We start from the raw sequence: 16,603 nt of genomic DNA, 5'->3' as shown, positions 1-16,603 counted from the left end.
CAGCTATTTTTAAAATCTGGATCTTGCAAAGAAAGGGAGATGACAGCTTTAGGGCATGGGGAGTGGGGACCAGCTCACCTCTGAGTGCTGTGCCCGGAAGTCCAGGGCTTCCAGGAAAAAGGTTGTCAGCTGAGATTGGTGAGACAAGAGCTCTTCCTTCTTTATCACCCCGATGTGCTCTTGCAAGATGCTCATAAATGGGCCCATGTGATTCTACCATGAATGAAGCAGAGAATATCAGTTTGCTTTGTTCTGGAGCTCAAGCATCCTCACAGGAAGTGAATGATGCTATTCTCACTCCACATTTCAGTACCACCTTCCTTCTCCAAAGTCCACAGCCAACATGACCTCACCTTCCAGTTCTTTTGGATCTGCTTGAAAGTCTTGCTTATGGCTGGTAGTAGGACTCGAGGTGACAGCCCGGTGGCCAGGGTCTTTTTAAGAGACATCAGGCGGATGTTAGCTTGTGAGGCAGAACCCATTTCTCTAGTAATTTTCTCTAGGTGAATCACCTGCAGGTACATGAAAAACAGTGACTGAGGGTGCCGACTGTGCTGACAACCACACGCATAGAAGGCTTGGTGAAGGCATGCAGTCAGCTCAAATGCCAGAGCACAGAACTCTTTAGAGTAAATTGACTAACTGCAGATAAAACTGGGTAGATGCTTCTCCTAACTGGAAGCCAATGAAGAGGGCGAACGAGTGTAGAAACACAAAAGGCTCTCTGCCTGATGATTTTCCTACAGCTCAGGTGCTTCGTAGCTAAAAACAGTTGAAGATTCTATCAGCCTAGCCCCTAGCTGGCTAGCTGCAGTCAGGGGATGTCACCAGCACCATGGCAGTCAAGATTCAGCTCCAATAATGGCAAGCATTCACATGCCAGATAGCAGTAACCTTGTCAACAAGGGGCTGACATTCATGGTCAAAATGCCACTTGCCTACAGTGTGCTGACAGGCAGCCTGAAAGTGAGGGAGTCCTCTATATGCAACACCTCACAGTTAAGGAAGTGTTCCTATCAAAACCACAGCTACACTAGTTTCCAAAAGCAAAGCAACTATAGCCAACTCTACCTGCCCACCCCCAAATCTAAAGAAAATAAAGCAGTAAATGCTATACAGCTGAAAAACAGAGCCATACTACTAAAAAAGGAATCCTTGCCTGCTAGTTCCACAATGAAGCAGAAGGGACAACGAAAGAAAAAAAAAAAAAGCATGTTTAACAAACAAAAACACCTCTGTTCAGAAACAAGAATCATGTCTGTGAAACAATAATAAATCAAGAGCCAGTAAGAGGATTGAATGGGTAAAACTGTTTCCCTTCACACCCCGGGTAGCAAGTCATAGTTGACCAAAGCCCACCTGTGTCACAAGTCCTTCCAGATAGGGACTGATGAAGTGTGGAAGAGTCTCAACAACTTTGTGCAGGGCGGCTAGGGCACTGAGCAGGCAGACCTCACTGTGAACCAACTCACTGGTGCTCTTCATGGCTGACAGCAGTGATGGCATCAGGCTGGCAAGAGGGAACAAGTATGTTAAGAATGGCTGCAAGCCTCAGACAAACACTGAAGAAGGGAGGAGCAGGGGCAGGAAGAACTCTCAGCGAGGTGTGCTTGCCACAGCACTGTAACCCACAATGTGAAGAATGCTGTCTGCACACTTTACATTACTTGGACCAAGAAGTCCTTGGTAGAACAGTGCTGACACACGGTAACTGTGAAAAGAGATGTAGGGTATATCCCCAGATTACAGGTGGCAGGGCTTTAAGGTAAGCAACTTGGTTATGGTCAAAGCCAACATCAGAGTCGGGAGCACCCAGCCTCCTTCCCTCTGCGGTGGCAGAAGGCTGCTCTGGTCATGCTTCTCAATTGGCAATTATACCATATCTGAAGGTCACAGCAATGGTGTATTTTCCAGTACAAGGAAAAGATCAATTCTTTCACACTTCTTTCATTTACTTTCTATTCAAGAAGCCAAAAGTCCCCAAGGCAGTTTCCTTCTCTTGCTGTAGTGGCTCTTGTTCCAAGGTACCTGGGTAGCTGAGGAATGGCCAGTGCTTCCAGAGTGGAGGTCACCTCTGCTATGCATAGTAGGGCGCTTCCCAGGACGTTTTTCTCCTCCTTTTTCTCTGGTGCTATCAGCTTTACTGCAGTGCTCAGAACTGGTATGAAAGGCTCTCGGTTCTGTGCTCCAAAATTCTTGCATAGGAGTTTTAGGGTGTACAGCGCTGTCTGTCTGTTAATGGCTTGCTCATTTTCTGCCTCCTTTTTCTTATGTTGCACAATGGCCAGAAGGACTGGAACCAGTTTTAGAAAGCGCTGAACCTGAAGAAAAGGCAGCCCAAATGACCAATGATCAGAGCTATAAAGAGGGTCAGTCTCCATTCCCATCTCCTCTGCTTGGGTCTGTCTGATCTAATCGAAAATGCAGGCTGAGTCTCAAGCCACACAACTACTTTCAAGTAACTGTTTCTTCCTAGTCCCTAGTGTAGAGAAGTTGGGTAGGGCCTTGATCATGTTAAACAAGTGTTCTACCATGGAGCTGTAGCCCCAGCCCATGATTTTGACTTTTGAGATAGGGTCTCACTAAGCTGTCCAGACTGACCTCCAGCTCACTATGCAGTCTGGACATGGCTTGTACTTGAGAACTTCTTGTTGTGGTCTCCTAAGGGCCACCACACCTAGCCCATCTACCTTCTCTACATAAGCAAATGCATATGATCAACTTCTGATCCACATAGTATCCCAGTGAGGAGAGACCAAATACCCTTTAGCTAAGGGCTGCATGGGCCACAGCAAGCAGTACATTGGGCCGAATTTATCCTCAGGTGAATTCTATACACATCTATAGCATAAGAACCAACCACCTGTCTCTCATACACCCACAGCACGCCAACACAGATAATAATCCCTCTGCTGGAGACAGTGTACCTGAGAACTGCTGGGGAGCTAAAGCAGCTCTGTAGCAAGCAAAGGGAGACATATGGGTTTGCAAGAGGGTCCTCACTTACCATTTTCTTCTTCCAGAATGTGTTATGCTGTAGCTTGTTATTCAAAAGATCCAGAGCTTTCCTACGGACAGATGGCAGGGGGTTGCCCACCAGCCCTCTAATCACAGAGATGAATGTTTCTGTGGGCAGCAAGGCATTGACCTATATATAAAGAAATGAACAGTTGTTTGGTTTTTTTTTTTTTTTTTGTTTCGTTTTGTTTTTTTCAGAAAAAGTTTCTCTGTATAGCCTTGGCTGTCCTCGAACTCACAGTGATCTGCCTGCCTCTGCCCCGAAAGAAGGGAGCATTTAACACAAAAGGGAAAAAACGAAAAGAATCAACTCCATAAGATAGACTTATTATTTTGGCAGAAAGCATAGCTATGTAGCCCAGGTTGGCCTTGAACTCAGATTTGAGTGCTGCAACTATAGGTATGAACCACAAATTACCATGGCAAGCTCAGACTCCTGTTTATTATAACCCTGAGATACCAGACTTTTTCATACATGCTCTCTCACATAATTCTTACAAAGGCTCTCAGGTAGTTGCTACTAATCACAATTAAAAGCAAAACCCCAACCCTGAAGGAAGGGAGCTATTTCAGGCCACATTTCAAGGCCACTCATGCGTCTGCAACATCTAAGCGGCCTTTATACTATCCATTCCAACGAAGCAGAACACTATATAGACACGGCCAACTAGTAGGCTCACCAGATTTACTGAGGCACACATTCTCATCTTTGGTAAGCAAACACTTTCCCCCCCGACAAGTTTGTTTCTACACATTAAGAGACTTGATTGAACAAGACAAACTTGACCTTTCTCATATTACAAAAAATTGCTAGGTGTATTGTTAAAGTGAAACAATTTTACAGTGGCATAAAACTAATACCAAACATGGTAATTAAAGTGAAAATGAAAGCCTACCTTATCTAGCATGTCGTAAGCTTTGCTGAGCAGGGCTCGCCAAAACTTCGCAGTCAGTTTGTCTGCATTCTTTTCCATGGACTGTGCAACTGTGTTAATGTAGCCGAGAACTGTTTCAAGCAACCTTAAACAGAGACACACTCAGAAAAGTCAACTTAGTGAATTATTTCAGAGTTACTTCAGAAGTTATAGGAGAGAAAGGAGAGGAGGGAGCATTGCTGCTTATCCTCTGCTTGGATAACCAGTCCAGAGAATCTTCATCTGGCCTGGAGCAAAGTACTCAGGGCAAAGAAACACACTTGACAGATTTATTTTCAAGTTGAAATAAAAATGTCTGCAGTGAGAATGACAAAGCAGCAGGGAATGTAGCCAGACTGTGTGTATGTTACATTTTTCCAGCTCCTTTCAAAGTTGGAATTATTCCCAAAAAGTAAAAAAAAAGAACAAACATACCTCTGTTCAAGGCCGTGTAAGACCTTAGGACCACCACTTTCAACTACCTACAAATTAAAGAAGCTCTATGAGAATAGTATGGACACTGATGATGAGTCATCTAATGTGGGTTAAAGAAACAAGACTATTCCCACAATCCTGCTCCTGAAACTTCTCTGACATTACAGTTTAGTTAGGCTGAGATCACCCTCACTGGCTGCAGCCACTTAACAGGGTTTACAGTACGAGTACAGCACAGCAAGACTCAGAGAGAGAGAGCGGTGAGCAGTCCTGCTTTTATGAAAGCCCGATCTGTGAGCTCCTACAGGGCATGAAAGCCAAGCATCATGAAAACAACCCAACAGTGTGTCTTCACATGAATGAACGCTGTATTTGTTTTTCAAGTATTCTTCTGTCCCCCTTTTAAGGTCCTGGAAATTAGTGGGGTGGTGGTGGTATAAACCTTTAATCCTAGTACTCGGGAGGCAGAGGCAGGTGATCTCTGAGTTCAAGGCCAGCCTGGTCTACAAAGCAAGTTCCAAGGGAGTCAGGGGCACACAAAGAAGCCCTGAAAATTGTCTCATAAATTCTCTTTCAGTACCTTATTTGTGTTGTATTGTTGATAAAAAAATTCCACACAATTGAAAAATAATAGTAACATTTATAACAGTAAGACAGCTAGTGTACTGAGATAACCAGGGAGCTGCAGAGCAAATGATAGCTCTGAGACTGCTGGTCCTCTTTTTTCCCTGATTCTCACTCTTCATTCTTTTCTTGCATAGAAGTGGGGACAGAAGGCCCCTCTGCTCTCTCTTTTGGAGAGGTGCCAACACTTTATCCATGACATAAGCCAGTTTCCTATGACAGATTCATCAGGTGGCTGTGTTGTTCATCATATTCCCTGCAAACCAGGTCATTTATCCACTTGGCAGGCAGACACTTGGTTTGTTAGCCCTTTGGGGCTGGCATGAGTAATGCTATCTTCCATTTGCCTGGAAATGACTGGTGGTGTGCATGTGCACGTGCCTCCACTGGGTCTATATGCCTGAGAATGAGGTTACTGGGGCTCACTCTGGTGGATAGTGTCCCAGCAGGTCCGCATGGTGGACTGTACTGCTGGTTTCATTATCTTTCAAAGCATGTCTGACATTTTCACAAGACATTTGCCAAGCTATTTTTTTGTGAGTCTAAAACACTGTTTTCAGCAAAAGCAAGATCCCCTTTTATCATAAACACACTTAAAGAACACATCACCTTTTTGAGGAAATGATTAGAAGCAAGGAGTTGGGCCATGAAGGACACTGACAAATACTTAAAATGCCGAAGCTCCTTGCTTGTGTGAGTGTCCACCTTAAAAACTGCCAAAATTTCATCTTGAACTTCACTCTTACTAGACACTGTCTTGGGAATGGCTTCTGAAAAACAGTAACAAAACAGACAAGTTTATTCATCTTGAACAAATGATTTGCACAGTGAATTTTCAGGAAGAGCATGTGAGCAGGATGCATCTCAGAACTGTGCTCAGCTAGGACCCAAACCTTTCTACGCCCCACAGGCCTGAGAAGAGTAGGTCAGTCAAAGCAGAAAATACAACAAAATGAGAAAGTTGAGACAATCAGACAACCTAGCTCTGGACTGAGTTCCTGCGGGCTGAAGCCCAGATACAGCTAACAGAGTATTAAGAGGTACAGCGGTCAGGGGTCTCTGGGAACACCTAAAATCCATGGCTCCTCTTCTATGGATGCACTAGAGCTCCGAGAACTGCTTTGCCCACTTCTGCTCCGCCTCGGCTTTCAGACTGGATGGTGACTCTCAGCTAGCCTAGGCTTACCTTCCTTTTCCTCTGGCAGCCTTTGCAGGTACTGGAGGATATTTATCAAGCTCTGGGTCTGATGCTGGACACTGAATTCACAGCAGACTGAAATCCAGAACTCAGTATCTGCCTCTAAAATTGCATCCTGTTTGGGAAGAAGGGGAAAGGTGACAAAACTGCCCAGCAAGCACATTAGTAAGCATAAACTAAGGGCACACCCAGAACACATCCTTCAGCAATACATGCTTCTCTCTACAGCTGTCACCAGACATGAAATTTGTGAATTTCTTCAGTGAAACAGCTATTCAAAGAATGGAGCCAGGGGCCTAGGACACCATGTAGCAAGCCATCAGAGGAACTTCACTGCATGACTGAGGTACAAGAGGTATCTGTCTGCTCCCAGGCCCTGTCAGCTTTTGTTGGTAAGCTCTGGCCCATCCAAACAAATGGCCAGTCCTCCCTCGTACAGTCTCCACAGGCAGTTCCTAGAGGCCCTGTTTCAATGCCCACCTCTGCTGGGCTTAACCCAGAACCACTGGTGGGGCTTCAGATTCATTTCTTTCTTTCTTTCTTTCTTTTTTTTTTTTGGTTAGGAAAGGTCAAGGGCCCTTAGAAGATGTTTTGTTGCTATTTAAAGATGTTCTGGGTCTACACATTCTGAAAGCTTAAAAAACAAAAACAAAAAAACCCCAGAAAACCTTGAAAAAGCTGCTGGGCAAGCACTGTCAGATAATGCACACTAAGCAGAGCTTAAGCTGAAAGGCATCTCAAAACCCGTATGGCATCACTCCATTCCTTCTTACCAGCCCACCCGATATTCTGACCTTTTCTCCATAGGCAGCCATCACCACTGTTTTAGTGACATACTGTTCAAAAAGCAAGATGAGGAGGATCCATAGGAATTTTTCTGCACCTAATGTGTCAACAAGCTGAACAAGGATGGGCAGGCGCCTATGCTCTGGCACGTGTGGAAGTGCATCCACGAATACACCAATGATTTTCACCACAATCTCTTCAACATTTCTAGTGACTTCTACAGAGTCTCCATTATCAGACTGCAAAAGATCAAGCAGGAACTCGAATAAGCACAAATAATCTTCAATACCAGCTTGCAGAGGGATTAGCCCTCTCAATGAAAACTCAGTATCTATTTTATCTAAGGTGCTACATGGCTCTCAGGCAAATACAGCATTAAGGTGCTAGCCTTGTCTCCTGGAGTTACTGCCTATAAGAAACAAGGTGCACACATAAAGGACAACAACAGGAGGTAGGGAATGGCAAACAGATGCACAAATGTCCTCATCTGGGCAGAATCTAAGCAAGAACAGCAGAGAGAAAGCCAATAGCTCCCTGCTGCTTCTAGAGCAAAGCTCAGCTCATTACACTCTGGAATGGGTTAAAGAACCGAAAGACTTGCTCCCAATGCTCTCTAATCCTGGTGACCTGCATCGTCCTCTTCACTCACACTGTGCACATGTTCTTTCCCATGCTACAGATGGCTTTGTCACATGTCTGTACAAATCATGCCCTCCCTTTTATTGGCTCAAACCTGTTTCTTAGGAATTTTTCTGGTTATGCTAGATCATGTAAGTGTCTCCTTATCCTCATCTCTTTGGTATTTACTTATTCCTTTGGCACATAATGTATGCACACAAACAGAAACATACTTTAGGCAAACGTCCTATAGCCACTAATTTATTAAACTCAGGAAACACCAACTTAACCCTCAGAATTAAAAGGAGACAGTGTGAATATATTTCCCAGAACAGACAAAACATGACAAATAATATCCACAAGTGGGGATTACAGGTAACCAGCCTTTTATGCTTGCAGCTACTTTTCACTTCCTATATTTGTTTCCCATTGATACATACCATGCTCAGAAAACTTGTGTTAAATTGCATGCTAGTGAATCTGACATTGTAGCTTTAAAAGTTCCTTTCTCTTATTTTTCTTTATTGTATTCCTAATTTAAAAAGTTCATTATCAAATTGTGAAACAGATAGTCAATATGAAAATGTAATTAATTTGTAAACCCATTTGCTGGCTTCAAAACTGTAAAATTCAGGACAATGGAGAATCTGAGTGTTTCCAAACTGGCATTTACATGAAAACTGTAAAAATGAAAAGGAGTGACAATGATGGTGGCCTCCGAATAGCTTACCTGAGTAAGTGCTGGGATGACCATCTTCACTGTCTTGCTAATAACTTGAAAACTGTAAGCATCATCCAGGCGCATGACATTGGCTCCCATGAATGTAAAAATAGACATGATATTGTGAAGAACTTTATCCTGAAAAAAAGTAAAATTGTCACCAATTTTTCTATTTCAAATATTAAAGATTTATTTTAAAATTACTAATAAAAAACAATATTCATTCTTCAAGAACAGGCAAGGGGCTCAGGCTAGGGCTACAGCAAAACAGTGGAGTGAGCCCCTGCTTACAACACACAAGGCCTTAAGGTTAAGGTCCTATACCACCAGAAGTGAAAATAAACAACAATGGGCAGATAAGTTTCCAAATCTACAAATGGCCAAATGGCAGAAAAACACAAGGAGATAAGCAGCACCACCCGTGACTGGGAGGCTGTGGCATCAAGATGACAAGACTGTATCCACTACAGTGGCTAGAAGCTCTGGGATGGATGCCACTCCCATGAATGATAATTACACTCAATTTCTTTTCTTTTTGGTCTTGTGTGTTTAGGATCTTCTGGGGATTGGCAGGCTGACCTTCCTGGATAGTTGCCAGGCGCCAGATACTGTATGAAGGGCTAACCACACATTGTCTCACTTAGAGAGTTACATTACTTTACTTTACTAACTTGAGCTGCTTCTCCTCCTCCCCCAACACTGGAATCAATTGCAGGGTATTGCATCTGCTAGGCTGGCTCTACCACTGAGCCCCAACCCAGTGCCTAATGAATTTAGATTAGTACATACTAATGCATTTCCACAGACAAAAAGACCTGAAATAGCCACTCACGTCTTTCACTTACCGGAAATATTCCAGCAACAGTACCCAAAAGCAGAAGGGCATGGTGGTGAGTCTGCGGCATCTCTGAGAGGCGGATACACTGCACTATAAGTTCTACATTGAACTTCTCTTCATCTACAACATCTACAGTGGGGAAGGGGAAAGTCTAAGTAGATGATATTCTCATGTGCAAAGCTGTAGATCTTCTGCCCTTTCTTTCCACCAAGCACGTACCTTTAGGTATTCTGCCTCCATCTGGGGAGAGCTTTTGGCAGATGTTGAGCAAACAACTCAGAATTAATTGCTTAGTATATTCCATATTCCCCTGCTCCGATGACAAAGGTTCTAAACACCTTCAGGAACCCAGAAGAGAATTGGAATGTCTATGTTAATCCACTCACATTGATAACTACTGTCAGGAACTTATTCAATAAGGAATAAAGAATATACTATTGTTAAACATAGTTTATGAGATTTCTAACTCTAGTTTTTTCCTCTCTATGGATTTTCCACTAACCTGCTTGAAATGTTCTAACAATGTAGAAAACTACTTTACTTTTCTAATGACAGAACACTCCTCAATGCAATGGCAAACTCTACAGCTATGCTTTCTAATAATTTACTAAATATAGCAGGTGTCACACAGCACCCCTAAAGTGCAATGCTGGTGGCTCAGATATGTCACTGAAAGTTAAGTAGGAAAGCAGAGCAATGGGGTCAGCTACTACACAAGACAGGAGGAAGTCAGCTTAGGACACTGGCAGTGGGAGTCAGAAACCATTCTTTAGTACTTCAACTACAGTACTTCCTTCATTGGACAGATGACCTGAACAGGAGGGGTACCCTCAAATCAGCACAGGCAACTTTTTAACCCCCTATTATCTCACCGGCCAAATGCAAGTGACATTACCTTGACAGCAAGGTGAAGAGAGTTGGAATCAGGATCTGAGGGCCTCTGAGCTTCTTTTTGTGCTGCAGTAACTCCAGGATGAGGGTGACTCTCTGCCAGTAAGAGCCCTCAGCTTCTTGGACAGATTCTACATCTTGTGATTTTCTGGAAAACAGAGAGGACAAAAAGACGAAAATGCAAACACCATTATGCCTGCTTATGCAAAACTGGTGGGTATCTAGAAACTACAACCATAGCAGTCAGAGCCTGAGGAATGAGAGCAGGCTCCATGGTGTGTTCGTAACTCTTACTTCTGTTGCATTTTCTGCCTTCTTGTTTGCTGAACTGTACCCAAAGACTTGGCTTTATCTCGTGGTTCCAGTTCTATTCTGATTTGTTCAGCATCGACAGAAATCTGAAATATCGAGAGAATGGCTAGTGATGTAATTCACTGATAACAGCAATGGCTGTAATGTAATTATCAACTTTAAAATAAGATAAAAGCATTACTGCCGTAAACAGGGTCACACAGGTCAATGAAAACATTTCAGAGGGCTGTAATGTAATTATCAACTTTAAAATAAGATAAAAGCATTATTGCCGTAAACAGGGTCACACAGGTCAATGAAAACATTTCAGCCCACTTTCATGTCATTATGCCACTGGAAGCCTGGCCGATCCCCAAATACAAACACCACTAACGATGTCTTAGGCATTATGTAGGACTACTAACCATTCAAAATACTAAGAATAAGTAAGTGACTGTGAATGTCCAGCCACAGATGGGACATCTATAACTGACCTGCCCTATACCAAACAAGGCTCAGGGAACATTGTGGTAGAGTGGGCAGAAATAATCTAAGACCAGAAAGATGGAGAAGAATGCTATGAAATGCTGTCCTCTTGACATGGCAAGGCTGTTACACACATGAACTCACAGCAGCTGCGGTTGTCTGCACACTATGCTTTCAGCATGTGCCAGGTGTGGTAGTCCACGCCTGTAATCCCAGCACTGGGGGTTGGGGTGGGGTGGCAGAGAGGCAGGCAAATTGCTGCGAGTCTGAGGCCAGCCTGGTCTACAGACTGCAGGTAGGGCTATGTTAAACAGAGAAACCCTACCTTAAAAAACCAAAAATTTCAGCATGGGGAAGGGGCTCCTGAGGTCCCATTCCTGGCTGAGGAGCTATTGACAGCTGATGGTTTGTGAGCCAGGGGTATAACTGGAAGGCAGCCTATGCCCCTCAGTGTATGAACCCACACTCATTTACATATGGGTAACACTATTTGGACTTACTGGAATGTTTCTTTTTAAAATTAGAGCTTGAAGCTAGAAAGAAGATATACTTGCAGGAGGTGGGTGGAGGCAAGAGAAGTAGGTAGACATAATTAAGATGCATTGTATATAATGTATGAAATTAAAGAATTAATTCAAAAATGCAAAATAAAAATTGCTGAAGATATACAATTGGGGTTTTTGTACCTCTCTAGTACATAGTTTTCTGAGTCTTGTTAATAGTGAAATCTGACCACAAAGGAACAGAGTAAAATGTAGGGTAGTTATTACTTTGTCAACTGGAAAAGACTGAACATTTACAAATTACGAAGTTTGCAACTTACCCCTTTAAAAACACTGCCCACTGTCTGAACACAATGTGAGCTTTTGCAGTTTACCAACAAGTCGAACAACACACACAGAAGCTTCTGCTGAACCTTCCCATCTGATATAGCTGCAAAGAATGGCTTTGTAATCTAGGAGCAAAAAGCCCAGGATCAGCACATGTGCTTCACCCACACCTTCCCTCACCACGAGACAACTCTGCTTTACTTTTCCCATTTAAAAAAGGGGAGGGAGGGGTACTTATTATTTATTGTGTGTGGGATGCATGTATGCACACACATGCAGGTTAGAGAAGAACTTTAGGGAAAGAACAACTTTCACTATGGGTTGTGGGATCACACTCAAAGTGTCAGGTTTGTGCGGCAAGCACCTTTACCTGTGGAGCCATCTCACCAACTTTTAAATGCAATTCTTTTTGTATAGCAGGTAAAATGTATCTGTCCTTTAAAAGCACATTCACCCATTAATAACGTACAACTTTACAGGCTTGATGAGGGTTGGGTTTTGCAGGAAGCCACTGACCTTTTCAAGAGCAGTGATCTGAGTGGTTGGCATTCCTGGGTGAAGCTCCTTTGTTGTGTGCATGGCTTTTATAAAGAGGTCTAGACTCTTCGGGTCTTTCTGTAAGAGGGAAGCTGAATGCTCATTGTACTTTCCTAGTGTGAGATGCAGAACAATGGCCTCATCTTTCAGGACAGCTGTGGGCTCCTTCTCCACCTTCTCTAGGAGTTGGTCTACCATAGGCAACAGCTGGGCAAGCACCGCCTGAAGACAGAGAGGGTTACTGGCAGCAACTGACACTCATCACCTGACAGTGCCCTAAATTCTCTACAGAAGCTGAAGATATTCTGAGAACAGAAAATACAAACTAAGATGTGAGTATAGCAATAGTTTAGCATTTGCTAAACCACTGCATTTTCCTCAACCACCGTTTCAAATTTGGTATGATAATTAATATTAATTCAAATGAGGTATGTGAAAGCTTTAGTAATTGAGCCATAGGTCAGTAAATCATGGCTTATTTGACAAATCTAGTGATGTCCTATATTTTTCACTTGTCCATTGACGACAATTGTAATTATCTTTTTACATAACCTCTGAGGCTGCTTTCCTAAGGGTGGCAGATGTGAGCAGCTGCAAAGACAGATGGTCCACGCAGCCCAAGAGTTGTTGCTTGGTATTTGCAGAGTATTGCCTATACTCAAGCCCTCATATAACATGGCATGTGTGCATATAATCTAGCCTCAGCTTTCCAAAAATCACCTCTTAACAGTTAATTATTATAATAATGCTGTACTTTTTTAGGAAATACGGACCAGGAAAAAAACCCTGCCTGTTTACTGGAGACATAATTTTCTGTCGAACATTTCCAGAAGACATGAACTTCACAGACAGGAGTACGGACCACAATATGGACCATATTCACTATCTACTCTTTTATATATGAAGTTTGTCAACTTGTAAATGACACCAATGATAACTCAGGGATAATAACTGAAAAAATATAATCAATTAATTTTTATTCCATTTTACCCATTTAATTTTCTGAGTCTGAAGTAAGTGAAGAGCAATGGGGAACATGGGCATTCAAGGCAGTGGGAGAAAGGGACTGAAAACACTGCTAGTTGGAGCAGACATTTCCTCTGCATCATGGGCTTCACTCCAGAAAAATACATGAACCCAAATATTTTATAAATGAAAAAAAAAAAATCCAATTCCAGAGACTTCAAATATATTTCTATGTAGAGGATTTCTCTTTGAAAAATGCACACAAAGCCAGGTGCAGTGGCGCATGTCTGTAATCCCAGCACTCAAGGAGGCTAAGGCAGGCAGATCTCTGTGAGTTTGAGGCCAGCCTGGTCTACAAAGTGAGTCCAGGACAGCCAGGGCTACAACAGAGAAGCCCTGTCTAGAAAAAAAAAACAAAACAACAACAACGAAAGAAAAATGGGCACAAATCAAACCTATGTAAAATCCAGTTAACGGGAAAGAACATAATTTGAAAATGAATGGACTTATATTCGACACTAAAAGTAATATTTAATGAATGTGAAGCTGCACAGCATCCATTTTGAGTGTCATTTCTGGTTGTAAATAAGTTCACAAAATTGAATAAACTTTAGATCTGATTAAAAAAAAAAAAAAAAAACCAAAGAAAACAAAGAAAATGAATGGACATTTGTGATGTGTGCTTTTTGCATCCTGTTTCCTTCTTTCCTTCCAAATTGAGAGCACACAGCTGCTCCTTCACACACATGAAAGCTTCTCCTCAGGAAAGTCATATGGGACAGAGTGCACCACCTTCTGTGGCATCGGCCATACCTCACTGTTCACATCTTGAAGCACTTTCATCAAGTCTTTTGCAATGTGAGATGGGCAGCCATACAAGCAGTGAAGAAGGCTTCTCAGGGTTTCAGACAGCTTCGGATGCGATTTCTGTTTCTCTTCTCTCTGTAGTTCCTCAAACAACATGGCCAAATCCTAGATTACCAGAAAGAAAGAAAATTGTATTATGAAGGGGAAAAGGAACTTTTATTACTAAATGTTCTAATTATGGAAGATTCTTTTCCAAATGACGACATTTCTTACACTTTTTAATTTCTCTTCAAATAAAGTCTCAACTGGAAAGACTATCAGTATCCAACAGTTAGCTCACAATGGAAGGTTGGACATTACTCTTTCATGCAGAATTGAAACATGGAATATGACCTTTAAAAAATGGCAGATGCCGACACAATACACCTGGTTCACCACAAGCCCTACAAGGATAGGAAGGGAGAAAACTGCCCCTGCTCCACAGGCTCTCCCATCTCAACCTTCTTTGACAGCAGTCTACCTGAACCACATAGGTAGCATCTGACGTGATCTCCTCTGCCTTAGGGACCAGGTGGGCTATCAGCAGCTGAAACTTGGAGGCCACTCTGCTGAGGACCTGCAGACCCTGAACAGCAGCTCTGCGGACTTCCTTGATAGGGCTTCCCAGATTGATGAGCAGAGATATCACCACTGAAACCAAAGGGGAAACGACATCAGTGAGCCCAAGTTAGTGTCACAGGTACACAGAGACAGGCTTCCTTCTGGGGCTGGGAGCTCAGCTCAGTCACAGAGCATGCATCTGACCTGACCAACACCCAGGCACTAACCTCCCCCATCACACACACAAAGTGTTCCCTCGCAGACTCCCTCTTCTGAAAACTGTTCACTGTTTAATCACGCCTGAAAAATGTGGGCCATGGTTCCTCAAAATGAGCCCAGAACATCTACTCTCTGTCAACTGACATCCACCTTCAGCTGCATGTTCTTCAGCAGGTACACATGCATCCTAACTTGTGCTAGCGAAGGCTATGTGACATCAGATCAATGCTGCATCAGTTCTCAGATCCATTCCTGCACTAGGAGCACTGGGAAGGTATCTGCTGAATTCACTATGGGTGCTCTGCACATGTTTCACCACTCACTGGTGTGGAATTGTTTTGAGACCATCTCACCATGTAGCCTGGGCTAGCCCTGATTCCTTCTGTCTCTACTTCATAGGTGCCAGGATTACAGGCATTAGCCAATCAAACCTGGCTCCCTGACTGACACTTGATTTTATTTTTAGTGCAGAAATCTTATAATCTCTTTTTTTTTCTTCTAGTGTTGTTGGTTTGGGTTTTTGTTGTTTCCTTTTTTTGAAATAAAGTTGCAAAATAACCCAGGTTACTATCTTCAGTTGGGTAAGATACTGCCTACCCTGAAAACTCATTTAGACCTAGCCAACGAACATGATACTCTCCACCGATGAGTGGAGAGTGAGATCTGACTCTCATACGAACTCTGGTGTCCCTTTTCTGACCATGTCCCCCGGATGGGGAGACCTGGTGGCACTCAGAGGAAGGATAGCTAGTTACCAAGAAGAGACTTGATATTCTGAGAGCATATATAGGGGGAGGAGGTCTCCCTCAGTCACAGACATAGGGGAGGGGAGAAGGGGAGAAATGGGAGGGAGGGAAGAATGGGAGGAAACAGGGGAAGGGCTAACAATCGGGATGTAATATGAATAAATTAATTAAAAAAAAAAAAGAATTAGTAAAACCATGTTAGAAACAAGACATTTTGGATCAGGGAAAAAACAGCCAATAAACAATTTTATACCCCCCCAAAAAAGAAAATGTCAATCTCTGTATTTATAGAGAGATCATATGTATTCTGTCTTCTTCTAACACCAGCTAAGTTTTGTGTTATGCCTGCGTTTTAGGTGGAATTTTTGTACAAGGAATAAAAATAGGATTAGATTTTCTAATGGTTAGCCTACTCTCCTATTTAACACCCACAAAAGCACTCCAGACCCGGAGGATATCGGCTCCATCCACTCATTCTGTACACATCTGCAATTTACCAGCAATTTCACAGTAGTGAATATAGTAAGAGCGGTCCCTCACCTCATTTATGCAGCGAAACTACTAGCTTTGATTTGAGGAATGTTTTTGCATTACTTTCATTTTGTTGCCTCTTGAACAAGAAGCATGTCTTGGTTTTGTCTAATACTTTTTCGGATTTTTGGACATTATATGAGATTTCTCATTCAACACAGTTTTATTTATTAAGCCAATGTTGTATTTTAATATAAATGCTATCTGGCAGACGTCTCCTATATGCAGGGTTCTTACAGAGCATCCTTCAGACTGTGAGGGCTCATGCTTTTGTTGCCCCACATGTAAGCTTTGTAAACTTCTGGTGCTGTGCTGGGTTTCAAGAACAAATCTGGACACTACGCACTTTACCTCCTGTCCTATTCAACAGCATGGACAGGAGGGCTTCAGAGGTCTATTAGATGCATCTCTTTGTGAGACCAACCACAATGGGTTTACAAGAGATGCATCAGTCAGGCACTGGCTCAGCCCCTGATCCTAACGTTCTCATGCTGAAGGCAGGAAGACTGTAGTGAGTTTCAAGGCCAGCTTCCTCTACCACATCAAG

The 16,603-nt window shown here is 42.8% G+C and overlaps 1 protein-coding gene across 1 annotated transcript in view; it reads right to left on the bottom strand.

Annotated features, from left to right (window-relative positions):
• Positions 1-16,603, bottom strand: part of Heatr1 (HEAT repeat containing 1) — a 40,777-nt gene that overhangs the window by 4,459 nt on the left and 19,715 nt on the right. The window contains exons 21-39 of the mRNA XM_051167721.1: positions 14,481-14,650; positions 13,967-14,125; positions 12,167-12,409; positions 11,644-11,775; positions 10,338-10,441; positions 10,048-10,191; positions 9,372-9,490; positions 9,160-9,281; positions 8,324-8,452; positions 6,984-7,214; positions 6,178-6,304; positions 5,601-5,761; positions 4,368-4,414; positions 3,915-4,038; positions 3,008-3,148; positions 2,029-2,321; positions 1,360-1,510; positions 354-512; positions 79-213 (exon numbers count right to left, since the gene is read on the bottom strand). Of these exons, the coding sequence (XP_051023678.1) occupies positions 79-213; positions 354-512; positions 1,360-1,510; positions 2,029-2,321; positions 3,008-3,148; positions 3,915-4,038; positions 4,368-4,414; positions 5,601-5,761; positions 6,178-6,304; positions 6,984-7,214; positions 8,324-8,452; positions 9,160-9,281; positions 9,372-9,490; positions 10,048-10,191; positions 10,338-10,441; positions 11,644-11,775; positions 12,167-12,409; positions 13,967-14,125; positions 14,481-14,650 (2,891 nt within the window). The remainder of the gene's footprint in view (positions 1-78; positions 214-353; positions 513-1,359; positions 1,511-2,028; positions 2,322-3,007; positions 3,149-3,914; positions 4,039-4,367; positions 4,415-5,600; positions 5,762-6,177; positions 6,305-6,983; positions 7,215-8,323; positions 8,453-9,159; positions 9,282-9,371; positions 9,491-10,047; positions 10,192-10,337; positions 10,442-11,643; positions 11,776-12,166; positions 12,410-13,966; positions 14,126-14,480; positions 14,651-16,603) is intronic.

The sequence above is a fragment of the Acomys russatus genome, chromosome 3 (assembly GCF_903995435.1).
Source record: "Acomys russatus chromosome 3, mAcoRus1.1, whole genome shotgun sequence".
NCBI lineage: Eukaryota > Metazoa > Chordata > Mammalia > Rodentia > Muridae > Acomys > Acomys russatus.
Note: the sequence above shows the minus strand (reverse complement) of the source record. Positions and strands in the feature narration are given on the sequence as shown.